This window comes from Pelodiscus sinensis, chromosome 4 (assembly GCF_052426305.1).
Source record: "Pelodiscus sinensis isolate ZL-2025 chromosome 4, ASM5242630v1, whole genome shotgun sequence".
Lineage (NCBI taxonomy): Eukaryota > Metazoa > Chordata > Testudines > Trionychidae > Pelodiscus > Pelodiscus sinensis.
In genome coordinates, this window is record NC_143055.1 from 4,478,569 (window position 1) to 4,495,833 (window position 17,265).

A 17,265-nucleotide genomic window follows, 5' to 3' on the forward strand; every position below is an offset into this window, starting at 1 on the left:
TTTTGCATTTGCAATACACAGAGGTTTGCATCATTCCCCATGGCGGCATTTTAATGCACAGAGCAAAGCCACGGCTCCGCTGCACACAAACACGTTTGCTCCAAAAGCAACGGGCCTTGGAATGGGTCACGGAATAGAGCGATGGGGTCCGAGTCTCAAAACTGGCCACGTACAACCGCTCTTCCCTCCCCCCCCCCCCCACGCACGCAGAATGGCGTACGGCCGCACTTCCAGGTGTTCATAGCTGATCCGCTTGGGCAAGTCAGCTCTCCTCTCACACAGAGACCTGATGTGCAAGTGTAACAGGGTGGACCAGGAGATGGGGCACCTCCTGCAGCAGCTGGTCCACCAGTTTTCAAATTTTTTTTTCCTCATGACCCAGTTGAAGAAAATGGTGGATGCCACAAATCGACAATGTGACAGGAATGTGGGCTGTGGGGTGGAGCTGAGGGTGTGAAGGGGGATGTGGGAGGGGGCTCCGGCTTTGTGCGTGTGTGGGGGGAAATTGGGGTGATGTGGGAGGGGCTCTGGGTAACCTGCACAGCAGGGGGCTAAGGCAGCTTTCTGCCTCTCTGGGGCCCAAAATCCAGGCTGCGTCCCCAAAGCAGCAGGTTCCCAGCCCATGGGAGTGCGGAGCTAGTGCTCGGGGCAGGGGCAGTGCACTCTTCGCTAAGCACCCACCTGCAAGCCAGGCCTGCTGTGCAGTCTGAGGTGCCAGGACAGGCAGGGAGCTGCCTTATCCCCCCCCCCCCACCCCCCACTGATCACCTGATCCCCCTGCAGCCACGAGCCCCAGCGCCCCACATTCCACCACCCAGTGCTGGGTTGCAAGCCATAGCTTGAAAACCCCTGCACTCGAAGAGAGCAGCTTGTTACTGCGAACTAGCTTTAATTCAAGCGACAGGGGTGTTTGGTGCCGAAAGTCCCCTGTTCAGATCTCGCTAATTATCTATGATGGGATCAGGGGGGTCATTTTTAAAGACTATCCCCACACTGAAGGCCCTGTGGCTAGGAAACTCCTGTCCCAAGAAGTCCCGTTCCCCCTCCTCGCGCGCTCCCGCAAGGTGTAATCTTTTCTTTCTGAAGCAGGTTTTGGAAAGCGACTGAAACGTTGGCGCCTTTGATCTATCATCGGCATCGCATTAGGCCTGAAGCCACACGGCCTTTATCCCCCCGAGCAGGATGACAGGCGGCTGCCGGTGAAGAAATTCTCCAACGGGAAGGTTCAGAAACATGAATAACTGTAGGGCTGCTGGTAAATCAGCCACGTGACCTTTGGCTCCTGATGCTGTTTTACTTGACAAATGGAGAGATTACGAAGCAGAAAATGACACAGTAAACAAAAGAAAGCCTTCAAAGTTATCTCTGTCCACTCATGCGCATGGTAGCTTTGCCCAGCCGCAGAGTACAGCTCACTGAAATGTGTGTTGGCAACAGATGCTAACAGGTCCAGCAGGACTCTCTCCATCCCAGAACTCCCGACCAGAGTGATGTAATGTTTGTGCACTTCTTTCTTCTTCTTAAACCCTTGTACTCCAAGCGGAGCATAGGTCATCTACAAGTCTCCTCCACTTCACTCAGTCTTGAGACAATACTTCGAGCCGACTCCAGGAATACCCCAGTTGGGCTATGTCTAAACTGCCAGCCTGTTCAAAGACTTCAGTTTCAGTTCTATTTTGGATACGATAACGGGAGGACCTTTGGATTTTGAACCCCACAGAAATCAGTGTCTATTAGTAACAACACTATTAAAATATTCCATATTCTTTGAAAGATCTGTTTACATGACTCCCTGGTGGGTAGACTCAAAATCCAAGTAGTGTTTCTATTCTATTCAGGCTCTTACAATGCACCCATCACAACAGCATCTCAGGCTACAGGTACACTACAGCAGGACTGATGCTCTGAGATCAATCCACCAGCAGTTGATTTAGCAGGTCTAGTGAAGACTCACCAAATCAACCACAGATCCCTCTGCGGTTGACCCCTATACTCTACCCCTCGAAGAAGAGTAAGGTAAGTCGATGGGAGAGTTTCTTCCATTGACCCCCAGGGATGGAGACCGTGCAGTAACTTCACCTAAGGTACTTCGATCCCAGCTATGTTATTCATGTAGCTGCAGTTGCATATTTTAAGTCAACTTTCTGTGGTAGTGTAGACACAGGCTCAGTAGCTCAGTTGCAGAATTGGCTGTGAATGCATCACAGTGAAGGCCTTTATGCCTATTCTCTCTCTCTCACACAGTTCATTTTTAGGGTGAATATGTGCCGAGTAACCCTGGCTAATATGCATTCAGCATATTTTCCTTTTGTTAGATTTATATAATTGTGTTCTGGTTTTGTATTTTTAAGTTTAGTCTCAGCTGAGTTCTAGCTACAGAACATCTTAGGCTTTTACATTAGTGCATATCATTGTTGTATCTGTGTCCTTTTTTTCTCCCTTTCCCCACAGTGCAATGCACTCACATATTAGAAATGGAGTTTGAAACAGACAGAAATAATAAGATGGACTCATCGGCTGGATGCAATGGTACCAAATGAATTATTTCTTGTATTGCTCTCCACAGAAGTCAGATCCCACAAGCGTTTAAGATGACAAGTATCAGAGGGGTAGCCGTGTTAGTCTGAATCTGCAAAAGCGACGAGGAGTCCTGTGGCACCTTATAGACTAACTGAAGTGTAGGAGCATAAGCTTTCGTGGGCAAAGACCCACTTCGTCAGATGCATGCATCTGACGAAGTGGGTCTTTGCCCACGAAAGCTTATGCTCCTACACTTCAGTTAGTCTATAAGGTGCCACAGGACTCCTCGTCGCTTTTTAAGATGACAAGTAATGCTGATTTCAACGGGGCTACATGAGTCAAGTCACACCGATGCTTAAGAATAGGGTTTTCGAGTGACACGGGGCTTGATTTCACTGCCGTGCTAAGCTGGCACCACTGCACTGAAGCAGCAGCACTGACATAGCGCATCTGCTGAAAACCCATTAAGACAACAAGAGAGCTTTTGTTCGTTGATGGAATCAATCCACCTCAATGATAGGCAGAAGTTACGTCACAGGGAGAGTGTCGCCTGCCAACACCGCGCGGTGCAGACACCAATTTTAATCAATTGAAGTGACGTTGCTCAGGGAATAGTCTTTCCATATCCCTGAGTGACATAACTTACATTGATGGAGGCAAAAGAACAGACAAGTCCTACATGAGGTAGAAGCTTAAGCTCTAGGACACCCACGTGATGTGTGCTTCTAACCCCTCCAATGTCGGGTGAGATGGGGCCCTATGTTTGTAGAACCAAAGTTTTTATGGATAAACTGTTGACACATTAAGGGTTTCAACTGGTCTGAAAAATTCAATTGGTGCCAAAGATTAGGAATACCATCCAAGTGGGAAATTCTAATAGAAATGGAGAAATCTTTTAAACCAGTCAAAATTTTTAAGACAACTTCCTAAAGGCGTATCTCTAAAATATGCTGTACAGACTCATCCCAGGGAAGAAATATTTTAAAACAACGTTTTAAACTAATAAAACAAAACAAAAAGCTTGCATGTGTGCACACCCATTAGCGGTTAAAAATAAGACAGTTCTTTCCTTTATAATGAGGTGAAAAATATGTAGACTTTGTCTGTCCAACAAATACATGGAGAGGGTTTAGAATAATAATTAAAATATATGACTCATGGTGTTCTGCCCCAGGGTTTGTTCTTCAGGAAAAGATTGTAGTGTATTTAAGAGAATTGTCTATGTTAATGATAGCTGATGTCTCATATCCCATAACAGTAGCCGTGACCTTCATACCTGCTGTGATTGACAGCGTGACCCCAATCACTCCAGGGTGCAAGGTAAATGACAAGGAAAGGAGAAAAAAAAAAAGAGTGACTTGCTGCCGACTTTGAAGCCAAACTTCCTAACAAAAACTAATTCAAGCTGTCAGGGTGAAATGAAGAAAGTCAACACTGGTTTTCAGAGAAATATTCAGTATGTTTGGCTGGAAAAAACACAACAGCTTCACTCCCTTTCCCATTGCCCAAACTCACCCTCCAGGGGGGGGAAAAAAAAAAAAAAGGTTGAAAACTCCCAGGTGGAAAGGAATTTTAATAACTTGTCCATGGGGAACTCCTGAGATAGTACCAAGAAAGCACTTTTCTTCCATTCTCTGATAACCCTAAGCATCTTGGTAATAGCTTAGAGTGCAAAGCACTTCAAGTTGCACTCCAAGACAAGCGCCACTGGAGGAGTGGAACGAATCGGACGTCTCTGTGAAACAGGCGTATTTTGCAAAAAGAGCAGAGACAAGCTAACTTCAGAAGTCTACATATTTAATGGCAACTCACAGGTTAATACAGTAATTCTTCATTTAACACTATCGATATGTTTCAGAAAATGATCGTGTTAAGTGAAAACGTGTTATGCGGGGTCAATTTTCCCATTGAAAATAATGGAAAAGGTGGTGTCTGTTGGGACCAGGACATAAGGTTGGAGGAGAAAGGGGACTGGGTTACAGCAGAGAGGGGGAGGTGTTTGGCTCTGGGGAAGGGAAAGGGAGGAGAGGGGAGGGGTATTGGGTTGGGAGTATGCCTCTTTGTCAGGTCTGCTGGGACCTGCACTGTGTCCAGCAAGGGGGGGGATGCTGGGGGATGGCGCGGTGAGCAGCGAACCCTCCGCCACTTTGCAGGGAGGCAGGGGAAGCCCCGCACAGCTGCCAGCAATGGGCTGGCTGGGGAAATAGTCCTATTCCAGGGATGGTCGTGTAATTCAAAAAACGTTCCCTAAAAAAAAATCGTGCTATCGCAAAAACGTGTTAAGCAGGCACGTGTTAAATGAGGAATTACTGTATCTGCAAAGCCCAGCAACAGCGCGATTAAACTCTTGGAGTGACAGAGCGAAGGCATCTGCTGGATCTCAGTTTCCATAGCAGGGCACAGAGAGAACGGTGATTTCTCCAGGCACGAAACCCAGACCAAAAGCAAGAGCTACTGCTTTCCTACAGACTCTGGAAAAGCTTCACATGCAGGCACCCCTATTGTAAAAAGTAAAATGGGGGACCACAGGGGCGATATCCAGTCTTCACTAGTGCTCAGGACTTCACACAGCAAAGGATCAGCTACATCTACAGACATCATAGTACCTCGCTAGCCACGTACTGTACACAAGCATTAGGGAAGAAGTGTCCCTTTCTTGCCCTTCCAGTGAGAATGCATCATTTATGCCTGCATCTTCTGCAAGTTAAATATATGACTGTGCATTAAGCAAGGCCCAATTTATAGTTACAACGGTTCTCTAGGCTTCGACAGACACAAAAAGACTTGTGCAAACAGCATTAAGGCACCTGGGCAGACAGGAAGGGTAGTAAAATAAAGACATTTTTTAGGACAGTTTAAATGATAGATTCAAATTTCATTTATTTATAAAAAATGAAAGCACAGCTTGTTTGGGACAAGTCAAGTCTTCCAAAACTATTGTGGAAGTAAACAAGCCTTCACTCTGCCTTTGTGAGCAACAAGTAGTCAGAGACCGTTTATTTGTGCAATAATGCAAGGGAAGACGCTGCTGTTAGGCAGATCGTCAAATACAAAACAATTAGAAGCCAATATATATACTGTCTGTTTGTATATAATAGCAACAAACTATTATTCCCCTTTCCATAACAATTCCCTTCAGACGCCACCTTATCTCAAGGTCTTCACTAGAGTCAGCATTCTATCCTTATCTCAAGTATAAGAGACGAGAGGCGAGAAGAGCACATCTCACAGCTCTCGCGTTGTTAGGTCTCAGAGTTAGCATGAGCTAGGCTAACCAAAAGTTCAAAATGGCTACATACAAATCCCTTAGCTTCCACATCATAGAGCACAAGGCAAACATGTTCTGATCCCATTTGAGTATTCAGCTTAGAGTGCAAGTGATCCAGTTGTTAGAGCAGAGAACTGTAAGGTGGAACTCCTGAGTTGTGTTCCCAGCTCTGGAACGGTAACCTTGAGTAACCCTGGGCAAGTTTCTTAATCACTCTGGGCTTAGTTTAGAATTCGCATAAATACCACTTACCTTCCTCGCTGGGGTGTTGCGAGGCTAGAATGGGACACTTCTCCTATTTGATCTAGTTTTTTTCCTCTTCCATTCACCAAAATACTCTACCAATCTAGACACTTGGGTATGTCTCTTCCCTCCAGCAGGTGGAGAACTCTGAATCTCTTTGGCAAGGTCAAATCCTATGTATAAGGTGCTTGCTAGCTCACCAAAGCCAGGTGAAACTAGATGTTCTTCTCTCAGAAGGTTTCAAGTAATTCATAGGAGTTTAGTACCGTTACCAGCTAGAGACATTGCTCTTTAAGATCACGCAATAGACTCCAAAGCTTTTAGCTCTGGAATCTGGACTCTGCCTCCATGATAAGTGAGAAGTGGTGGACGTGGCCTACCTAGACTTTAATAAAGCATTTGATATGGTCTCGCATGGCCTTCTTATCAATAAGCTAGGGAAATACAATCTAGATGGGGCTTCTATAAGGTGGGTGCATAACTGGCTTGATAACCATTCTCAGAAAATAGTCATTAATGGTTTACTGTCATGCTGGAAGGGCATAACAAGTGGGGTTCCACAGGGGTGTGTTTTGGGACTCGTTCTGTTCAACATATTCATCAATGATTTAGATATCACCATAGAAAGTATGCTTAGTAAGTTTGCAGATGATACCAAGTGGGGCGGGGTCGCAAGTACTTTGGAGGATAGGGTCATAATTCAAAATGATCTGGGCAAACCTAAGAAATAGTCTGAGGTAAATAGGATGAAGAACAAATGCAAAGTACTCCATGTAGGAAGGAACAATCAGTTTCACACATACAGAATGGGAAGTGACTGTCTAGGAAGGAGTCCTGCAGAAAGGGATCTAGGGGTCATGGTGGACCACAAGCTAAATAGGAGTCAACAGCGCGACACTGTGGTAAAAAAAGCAAACACGATTCTGGGAGGCATCAACAGGTGTGTTGTGAGCAAGACACGAGAAGTCATTCTTCCGCTCTACTCTGTGCTGATTAGGCCTCAATTGGAGTGTTGTATCCAGTTCCAGGCACTACATTTCAAGGAAAATGTGCAAAAATCGGAGAGGGTTGTGGAATCTCCATCACTGGATATATTTCAGAGCAGGTCAGAGACACCTGTCACGGATTATCTAGATGGAACTTAGTCCTGCTGTGAGGGCATTGGACTAGACTTTGACCTCTCGAGATCCCTTCCAGTTCTAGTGTTCTATGGTGCTGTCTATGTAAACACTGCTCTAGTTGAACAGGTTGTGTCACTAGGGGCCTGGAAAGTGATACCTGATGTTTCCGAGGCCCTTTTTTAGAGCAGACTCTTTTGCTGAGTGGATCTGTTAGCAGGTACCTTTTCCAAAAGGAGAGAAATGAAGTAGCTGCTGGATGGATAGCTTAATTCTGGGAAGAGGAAAGGGTGAGCAAGGGCACATACTGGTATTAAGGGGAGCATGTTACTGCCCTAGGTGGCACAATGAGTGGAAGAGGGGGTGAAAGACTTGCTGCTACTCTCCTCATTGTGCACAGGTGTTGCTGGACCAAAATGGTGGCATACGCTTCTGGTTTTGGTAACACACAGCTTGTCATTACAAGCTTCTTTGGAGACCATGGGGGGGGGGGGGGGAGCAGGGAAGGGAAACGAGTTCCTGGAGGAGGAAGCTGGTTGGTTAACCCTTTTGGTATGGGAGGGAGTCCCCTGGAAGAGAGCAAGCGAGAGGCTTGGGAGGGCGGAATTTTCCAGGTGGCAGCCCTTGTGTGTGTGACATGACCTTGGGTTCAAGAGGGGCCCAAAATGGTAGATGGACCCAGAAGGTTGGTCCCTAGCTAATGCTTGAGTTCCTGGAATAGGGGAAGAGACCTGTTTGAGGTCACACCCTGCCTATACTTCCTACCACTGTAGCAACCTCGGAGGGAAGACCCCTTAACAGTTAGCACTTAACAACAGCTGTTCCAGAGCCTTCCATGGAGACACTCCAGGGAACTCATGTGAGATTGCCAAGCTGTCAAATCCCACCAGCCATTCATCTGGTGGAGTAAAGGCCATCACTACCTTGATCCGGGATGGCTGGGTTCAGCTATGCTACACGAACTACTCAGGTAGTTCTACACTACACTAGTCCTTTTTTGACTTTTTATGCAGCTGGCAACATACCATGCTCTTCACCTTCTGGAGACAGGCACAGCTGTTTTACAAGAGCTAGCAAGCCCCTCATATACATATGGTGATATACCACTGAAAAAGGAGTGCACCTTCTCTGACCTTTGGCAAGAGACAATACCCAAGTGTTGGCATGGAGAATTAAGGAGAAAACGAATGTTTATGAAGTATTTTGACACCCGCAGTGAAAGGAACAATACAAATTGCAAAGTCGTTGTGTTTACATAAGCAATCATGAGCATCTCATACTGTACCTCAGGTGAAGGTCTTCTGAGAACTTTAGACAGGCATAGATGAACTCTTTAATCTGATTGTAAACTTTAGGCACAAACTCAGAAAAGGGGAACTTCTTTGGAAACGGTTGCTGTAAAACGTAGGGAAGAATCAATGTAAGGACCACAGCAGAACCGTAACAGAGAAATGCACCCCTCCCATGAAACCCTAGGGCAGTAGCTGCTTTCCAACTAATTCAAATGGTCAGCCAAGTTAAGCAACGGAACAAGCCAGCATGTAGCGTACGTTATACGACCGTTTCAGCCCAGCCAAGGCCCAGAGAATCCCTCCCAAATGGCACGGCACTGCGTACAGGATTTGGTCATTGAAATGGGTCTGGAGGGAAATCTGCAGCTAGACGGGAATAACCAGAGGAACATTCCCAGCGCCTTTATTCATAAAAATACTGGAAGATTCCTCAATGTTTATTTACCTCCATGACAAGATATTTTGCTCTGTCACCTCTTTCTGTTTCTACCCAAGGCAGGCACTTGCTGACACCACCAATAGCAAGGAGAAAACAGAAGTCCTGTCCTTCAAATCAGACTTTTACTAGCTTGGCTTCAACCACAACACAAACAGTGCTCCATGGTCCAGAGCACAATGGTAAAAAAATTGGGTGTCAAATGAAGGTAATGGGAGGGGGGATTTATTAAAGCCCAGACACCTATTTTGGACTGAACTCCTTCCTTCCCCAAGCCCAGTTTGTGATTACATTCACCAGGCCAGGAGCGTATGTTTGCCAGAGACAGAGTGCAAGGCCAAGCATGGTTTAAAGGGACCCAGTGTCAAATTAGCACTGCTTTTAGAATATTCCCACCTCTAGCAAGCCTTGCAGGGCTGTGCTAAGACAACGCTCCGAAAAATGAAATTGACTAGATACTGACAAGCGTTCGCGCTGTGCCCAAGGCCAGAAAGTGTCCGCCATTAAGAGTACACTTCCTTGTTTAAAAATTATTTCTGTTTTAAGAATTTTGGCGGTGTTAAAAACCAAGGCTCAGAAGCAAATTTCTTAATGGTATCCCAACAGGGTCTCCTTTAGAAGCTTCCTTACCTTCTCCAACTCCGGGTCCTGGAACGGAAACTGTCCTATTATCTTCTTATAAAGTTCTTCGTTAGCTACGGGGATAGGGCTGTAATTATCCGAATCAAGTATATTTCTGTAAAATACAAGAGAACAGCTATAGTAGCCCTTCTTGCAACGAGAAATAACGTTGCCCTCAGGGACAGACCTGTCCAGAAACTGAGCGTAACAGCCAATATCAAGGGTTACTGGATTCACAGGGGTCTAGCATAATGAGTTGCAGCAGTGTGGAGTATTTCAAGGTGAGAAATAGGTGCCAAACTAGGCTTGATGTAAAACAGCTGTGCACTAGTGACAATAGAGCAACCTGCATCTGGCTTTGAAAGGTGGCTGGTCCATAACAGGGATGTGCCTGGGTTAACCAATAAGCATCACCCCTTACTGGGTGACGCTTACCGGTTACAGTTAACCTCTCCAGTCCTGCGGGAATCAGCCCGGCCGGAGCAGCTCCCATCCGCAGGGGGCCTGACCTAGCATGCCGCAGGGAGGAGCACTCCAGACCAGCCCCCTCCTGCAACAGGCCCGGCCCAGACGGAGCAGTCCCTGCACATGGCAGGGAGATGGGGCAGGGGGGCGCTCCAGCCCACCCTCATTTAATAGGTTAACCAGATAAACTTAACGTTTAACCCGTTAACCTACCCAGGTCGGTGCTCTGCCCTGAGTGCCAAGCACCCGGTAACTCTGCCAGGGAGATGCAGCGTATATCGGAGGTGATCAAGGGAGCAGCATAAATGGATGTAGGGGAGGGTGTCACTTATGAGCACACAGACACAGGAGCCAACGGAGACAATTACCTGCCAGGCCTAAAGGCCCAACCAAACCAGAGACCAGGATCTAATCAGGTGACCCCAAGGCAGGTACGTAGGCACCTAATGAAAGCAGCCATTCCAGTCTCCCCAGCATCACTCCCTTGCTGGAAATGCTCCCTGCTAGTTCGGACAGATTGCTCCTGTGCCCGCCTCCTGTCCCAGTCTGTGTCCCGCTCCAGCCCCTCGTCTAGCCCAGGTCGGCTGGCCAGCTTTGTTTGCAGCGGTGCTGGTATTTCCTCTCCCTCGCCCCAAGGGGACAGGCTGCACCAAGGTATGGCCACTTCAGTCATAAGATCGCTACTAGTATCCCTTTACATTAAAAAGAAAACTAGCCTGTAAATAAAATCTCTCTCCATGCGAAGTCTCACCAGAGGGTATAAAAAGCTTCGTACCTGAAAACTCCCGACCATTTCTTGAGCAGAGTCTCGCTATACTGGTCTCTGACTTCCAGGAGCATGTCAAAGAGCTGGTTGACGGGGAAGCCGTAGCCCTGCATTGAGAAATGCAAGCCCCGCCATTCAGTAAGAAGTCTTAGCACTGGGATTCAACCACCAACACTGTCAGCACATTTAATCCGACGTGAGGACTGCCCACGGACTAAACTCTAGGCAGCCATTTAAATCCCGACCAGACCAGTAACGTAATGTTATTGGCTTTTCGCGGCCTGGCTCCTCAGGTGTGGTCATCGCAAAAAGCCTTGTCATGTTCAACACCCTTGTGGGGAGTCTCAGCAGAAAGGCCAAGCACCTACTAAGGATGTTCAATTGTGAGTAGTCAATGAAATTTCCATTTACGAATCGAGTAGTCGATAGGCACTTCCGCATTCCTCCTTGGAAATGTACAAGAGCCCCTCCTGGCATGTAGGGAACTCGGCATGCAGCCCCGGGCCAGCGGGAAGTCCCGCTGACTCCAGGCTGCATGCAGCGTGCCTACTGTGAAATACACAAGGGTTCCCAGCAGGGGCTCTTGTGCTTTTCAAAGCCGTACCCTCTGACCCCGGGCTCCATGCTGCACTGCTGATTTGAAATGTCGTGAGGAGCCGGGGTCAGCTGAGGACTCCTCAGCTGACCCTGGGTTCTACGGAATGCCACGGAGCCTGGGATCAGCTGGGGAGTCCCCAGCTGATCCAGGGTTCCACGGCACCACTTTGAAATGCCATCTTGGCGTTTCGTAGGGACAGAGCCACACAGCTGAGCCTAGGCTCAGCTATGCAGGGCTGCCCCTTTGCAGTAACCCCTTCCCCCCCCCCCCCCCCCGCTTTGCTGCCTCTATCTAATAGAGGCAGCAAAGTGTGTGTGTGGAGGGAAGGGGGGATCAACTAGTCGACTAACTATCCGATAAGCTTTAACATCCTTAGCACCTACTCTGAATCTAGGCATGGTCTCGGCAGGTCCAGGTGGACCAATCACAAAGACAAGGCAGCACGGGCCACTGCCCACAGATTAGCTGTCCTCTGCAGAGCGTGTCAGTCTGCAAGGCTGTCTCGTTTCCCCTGAATTCACGCACATCACAGAACGAAACAGCCCACACTGTGAACACACCAGCCAGTTTAAATGGCTGCCATTTCTTAGCAGCACCACGGGAGTTTAACCAGATGTACGTCAGCATCTAACAGTCACATACCTGGAGTGTATCTGCGAACAGAACTATGAGGTTCTTCAAGTCTAATACCAGATTTGGGTCAGAGCAGTAAGACTAAAAAAGGGAGAGAAAATTGAAAAAAGTTTTAATCATGACAAATGGGGGGGGGGGGAGAAATCCACATGCCCCCTCCTGTGATCCTACATTTTGTGTAATAGTACACAGACATTTGACACAGCCTCATTATAAGTCAGCTTTTAATAGCCTTTTATTATATAAAGAGATCAGTCAGATCATGATACGCTGTCACAGAAAACAGGAATATTGATACATTATCCCATTCCAGAACATGGTGCAATCAAAAGCTCTACAAGAGACATAAGGATTTCAGTTGCTTGGTAGTTATCCCAGCAAGGTGTCTTTAAAAATACTCGGAAGCTACTGCATTTATCAGAAGAGTGAGAAGAAAAGGGTGTAAAAGCCAGTGCCCTGATAGACAAATACACTGAGTATTAGCTACTGCTGAATGAAATTCCTAGTGACATTGTGTCTGATGTTAATCCGGTCTTGCAAAATAGAAAATACCCCCCAAATTCTGTATATTGAGAAAATTTCATTTTTAAGTAGCAGGTTCTGGCAACATGGAAAATGACATTGCATGCCTAGACCTCAGCAATATTAACATTCAGACCATGATGTAAACAATTATTAAAGCTCAAGGCACTGGCGAGAAAGATACACAGCCTACTGGGAACAGCTGATCAAAAACACAGATGATGTCATGTGTCCTTTTTGCACATAATCTTTGTATTCGCAGGCTACCCCACTAATATGCAACATTTCAAACAGTCTCTTATCAAATAACTGTTGAACCTCTCTAGTACAGAATTTTCAGGACCTGACCAGAAAAGCTGCTAGACCACAGGAAGTCAATATTGTCTGGCAACACTTCCACCGCTTACTGGGACATTAGAAAACAATTGGAGCAAAATAACAGCTCAGAACTCTGGTGGCTGTAAACAAACTTTATGGGACCACAGGAAACTTGGCCATATTTATGATAAGTGGACATTCAGCTAACTAAAATCATGCCGGACCACAGATGTTGCTGGACCAGAGCGTGCCGGATTAGAGAGGTTCAACCTGTATATAATCAGTGATCTTAAACTAGAAAAAAGAAATGGAGAAATGTAAAGGCCTGAGAAAAATCAAAGAGGATTGACTACGTTAACCAATATGACAGATTGAAAGAAATATTTCCCAATTTACTGTCCAAAAAACAAAGAAGGAAAAAAAAGATAATTCTCTTCCACTATCAAAAATGATAAAAAGATGCCCCACTCAAAAGCAAGGAAGAACATTCAAGCATAATCCTGGCTGAAAGGACAGAAATGAAACCGGCTCACCAATGCGATAGCCTTCCACCAAATCAGAATTGCCTAATACAGGATGGACATGCTGGGTCATTATGCCTTTGCCAAAACATCTGTTTGGTGCGGAGATAACTTTGCGAGGATTGTAATAGAAATGCTGAATAGCTATGTAAAACTGCATGACAAAGCCTGTTCTTATCAGAAACGCCATGTATTAAACTGGGCAATGCTTGCAAAACTGGTCATGCCAGTAAAGTTATTGACGTTTTTAAAAGTGGAAGGCTGTGTCTAGACTGGCAAGTTTTTCCGGAAAAATCAGCAGCTTTTCCGGAAAAACTTGCCAGCTGTTTACACTGGCCACTTGAATTTCCAGAAAAGCACTGACGACCTCATGTAAAATCATCAGTGCTTTTCCGGAAAAACTATGCTGCTCCCGTTCGGGCAAAAGTCTTTTTCCGAAAGACTTTTGCCCAAAAGGGCGAAAATGACGATCGGGGCTTTTTTGCGGAAAAGCGCGTTTAGATTGGCCACAGATGCTTTTCCGCAAAAAGTGCTTTTGCGGAAAAGCATCCTGCCAATTTAGACGCGCTTTTCTGAAAATGCTTTTAACAGAAAACTTTTCCGTTAAAAGCATTTTCGGAAATTCATGCCAGTGTAGACGTAGCCCAGGTGTTTTCATTTGTTTTGCTCTCATGGTTTACACTGATCCCCGAACCGCCTGATTAAAGAGTACAGTTTTGCAATAGAAATGTTTGGGTCTATTTTTCTCTCTACATATTCCCTCCAGTAGACACAAATGGAGTCAGCCAGCAAAGTGCATCTCCAGTCAACAGAGCATGGTATGGAAAATGAGAGAGCAATAGGAAACATCTGCAGATACTCATCCATTTGGGTGTGTAGCTGAGTACCAGGTTTGTATCATGAGTTCCCATGATCTGTTTACAAGATGAATCAGTTACATTCTGTTACAAAATGGGGTGGGGTGGTTTACCAGTTTGTACACTGCTACATTAAAACCATATGTTCAAAGAGTTGTAATTGTAAAGGAGATGAACGTAAATCTGAACATGATTTGAAAGTAAATAGCATATTGTGTCTCCACGTTACACAATTTTTAGGCTTTCCTACAAACAGGTTACAGACTGTTTTTTGGAAGTGGGCTAAAACACTGTCTCAAGTTTTATTCCAACCAAGCAAGGTTCTCAGAATAGGAGTATAGAAATGTTAACATGGGGTTGAAGGCAATATGAGTGAACAGAGTTAAGCTGTATTAGCAATATAATTGTATCATCTTGATCAATGATGATGCATTATGATGCAATACCCAAAATCCATTTGCAGTTATCTGAGCCTTCTCAAAGCCAACATTAAGGATCACAATAGCCTGTGGAGATGCTCCAAAAAAGACAGGTACAATTTGCCTGCCACATGTAGCTGGATACAGTAGAATCATGTTTCTGTGATAAGTTGAAAGAGAAAAAAACTTGGAATGTAAATTTCACTTTCCACTTTTTAGATTCCACCCAGACCTCACTGGGGGTGCAGAGGCTACAGTTTTATTGTTGTTGCTCCGCCCAAAGGGATATTTCTAACTTTTAACCGATTTTTAAAAGGACATAAAAAATTTGGTGATAGTGCATGGGAACCTGGAAGTAAAATTGACCGGTTTATTTTATTACGATTATCATTTTACCAAGCTGAGAGAAATGTCAAAAATAAACAAGCCTCCTAATGGGTGAAAATAATTTTTAAAAAGTGCTTTCGTTTTCTCTCATCCAAGACATTGGTCTAGTCTCCACTACCAACTTTTGTTGACATAATGTACGTGGACACCTAAAAGTCGACAAAACAAAAATCGCCAAAGAGCGTTCATACTTCCTCCCTCTGTCGACAGATCATGTCCACATCAGGGACACCATGGACAACATGAGCATCGCACTGTGGGTATGTATCCCACAGTGCAATGTTGTAGGGCAGCAGAGCTGATTGCACAACTTGGGACTGACTCCCTCCGGGTTCTCCCACGGCCGCCTCACCTGCCAGCAGCATCCTACTGAGCTCTATGAGCCCTCCAAGCTGAGAAATGTCACAGCAGCACAGTGTCTGTCGTCCTACCCCTGCAGCAGCAATGCCACTATGATCCTAGTGCAGGGCAGAACAGGAGCATCCCAATTATTTTGCTCTTTGTTCCCCAAATGGAGCAGCTTACTTAACTGTCAAATACTTCCCGGAGCTTTGAAACAGAAGGGGCTCATGCCTGCAGGGCAGCAGAGATCACAAAACACTGAGCAGCGCCATCAGGTTAGGCATCAAGGGATACTGGCAGAAGCCAGTTCCGTCAACAAAACAATGTCCACACTGGCTCTCTGTCGACAATAAGGAGGGGAGAGGGCATCTCTCACAGGCATGCAAGTCTTTTGTTCCTGAAACTGGGTGTTTCTCCTGACAAAAGTTGCATTGTAGTGTGTAGGCTCTCCCTGTTTTATTGCCAAAAGGCAGTTTTTGGCAACAAAACCTGATGGTGTAGACAAGGCCATTTTAACATAAGGGGAAAAAAATCTATATATATATATGTCTTTAAAATGTATAGTTAACCCAATAGTTTCACTGGCATCAACTTCAATATAATATTAAAATTTCCATGTTTAAAACATATTATTCCATACAACACACACTAATCCAATTACAGGGTACGTCTAGACTGCAAGGCTATTTCAGGATACCAGAGGAATCCAAGGAACACGTCTGCTCTTCCAAAATAATTTTCGAAATAACGGACATGCTATTTCGGCATCCCTGTAAACCTTGTTCCACGAGGAATAAAGGATGTCTCGAAATAGCACTTTATTTCAAAATTTGGTGTTTTATAGATGCGCCAAATTTCAAAATAGGCTTTCAAAATAAAAGACGCAATTTGCATAGCACAAATTGCATCTCGTTTCGATTTTAGAGTGCAATCTAGACGCACCCACAAAGAATGAGTAAGTGTCTCTACTGGTGCATTTCAAAAAATGGTCAGCCAAATAATGGAGACCTGAAAATAGGAACCAGTATTTATTTATTTCCAGTTCCCCCAAACAGAGAAGGGCTCAGTGCACAGCGATTTGGATTATCCAGAGCTATGAGAGCTGAATAAAGCCTTTTAAAAACCATTATGTAAGTATATACATAGTATATTTAAAAAAAAAAGAAAAAAAAAAGAAAGAAAGAAAGAACAGACCAGAAACAAAACAAAAATCAACCTCCCAAAGACTCAGATTGTTTAACTCTTGCTGTAGATATAATTAATCCATGGCTTTTACTTACAGAATGTGTTCTTAGTGCGGCAATAGTTTTTGACAGAGCCATTTCCCACAGTTCATCAATATAGGCTCTATTTACCAAGCCCTGGGTCGTATGCAAGATGTGATCTTCAACTACAAAAAAGCTAAGAAAGGAGAAGGCACAGCTGTCAGGAGTTAGAGTCTGTCACATCAACACGGTTTTACAAACATCCCATGCAACTGACACATGCACAATTCTCATCCACCTTGCTCTGCTCCTAAGAAAAGTAACGTGCTGCCCAATTCTGCCTGCATGTACAGAAAAACCCCAGGAGATAGATACAAAACCCCGTGAATATTTCAACTGATGTTTTGAAACAGAGCTTTAATTTGTTGCTACCTGTAAGTAAGCTGGTAAACATCAAATTTAAAGTAGGTGTCAAGGTTACAGATTTAAATAATATCACTAAAATCCAACACACACTGCAATACAGTTCTCAGGGGAGCAATTTTTTCCTATTGACCAATGGTTGCCTTGTGATCAGTTCCACTGCAGTGGAGGAAAGAGTATTTGTGCAGACGTCCTGTCCTGCAGGAAAGGAAAGGAACAGGAGAGACAGCCGGATTCTTGGAGGGGAGGGAATGCAGCAATTTGCCTTCTTGCTCATTTTCCTGCATTTATAAACTCAATCCATGTATTTG

The 17,265-nt window shown here is 45.2% G+C and overlaps 1 protein-coding gene across 5 annotated transcripts in view; it reads right to left on the bottom strand.

The window, feature by feature from the left end:
- Positions 1 to 17,265, bottom strand: part of EXOC6B (exocyst complex component 6B) — a 461,000-nt gene that overhangs the window by 180,924 nt on the left and 262,811 nt on the right. For all 5 annotated transcript variants that reach the window (XM_075931045.2, XM_075931047.2, XM_075931048.2 and 2 more), the window contains exons 11-15: positions 16,607 to 16,727; positions 11,970 to 12,041; positions 10,739 to 10,836; positions 9,508 to 9,613; positions 8,435 to 8,544 (exon numbers count right to left, since the gene is read on the bottom strand). In XM_075931045.2, the coding sequence (XP_075787160.1) occupies positions 8,435 to 8,544; positions 9,508 to 9,613; positions 10,739 to 10,836; positions 11,970 to 12,041; positions 16,607 to 16,727 (507 nt within the window). The remainder of the gene's footprint in view (positions 1 to 8,434; positions 8,545 to 9,507; positions 9,614 to 10,738; positions 10,837 to 11,969; positions 12,042 to 16,606; positions 16,728 to 17,265) is intronic.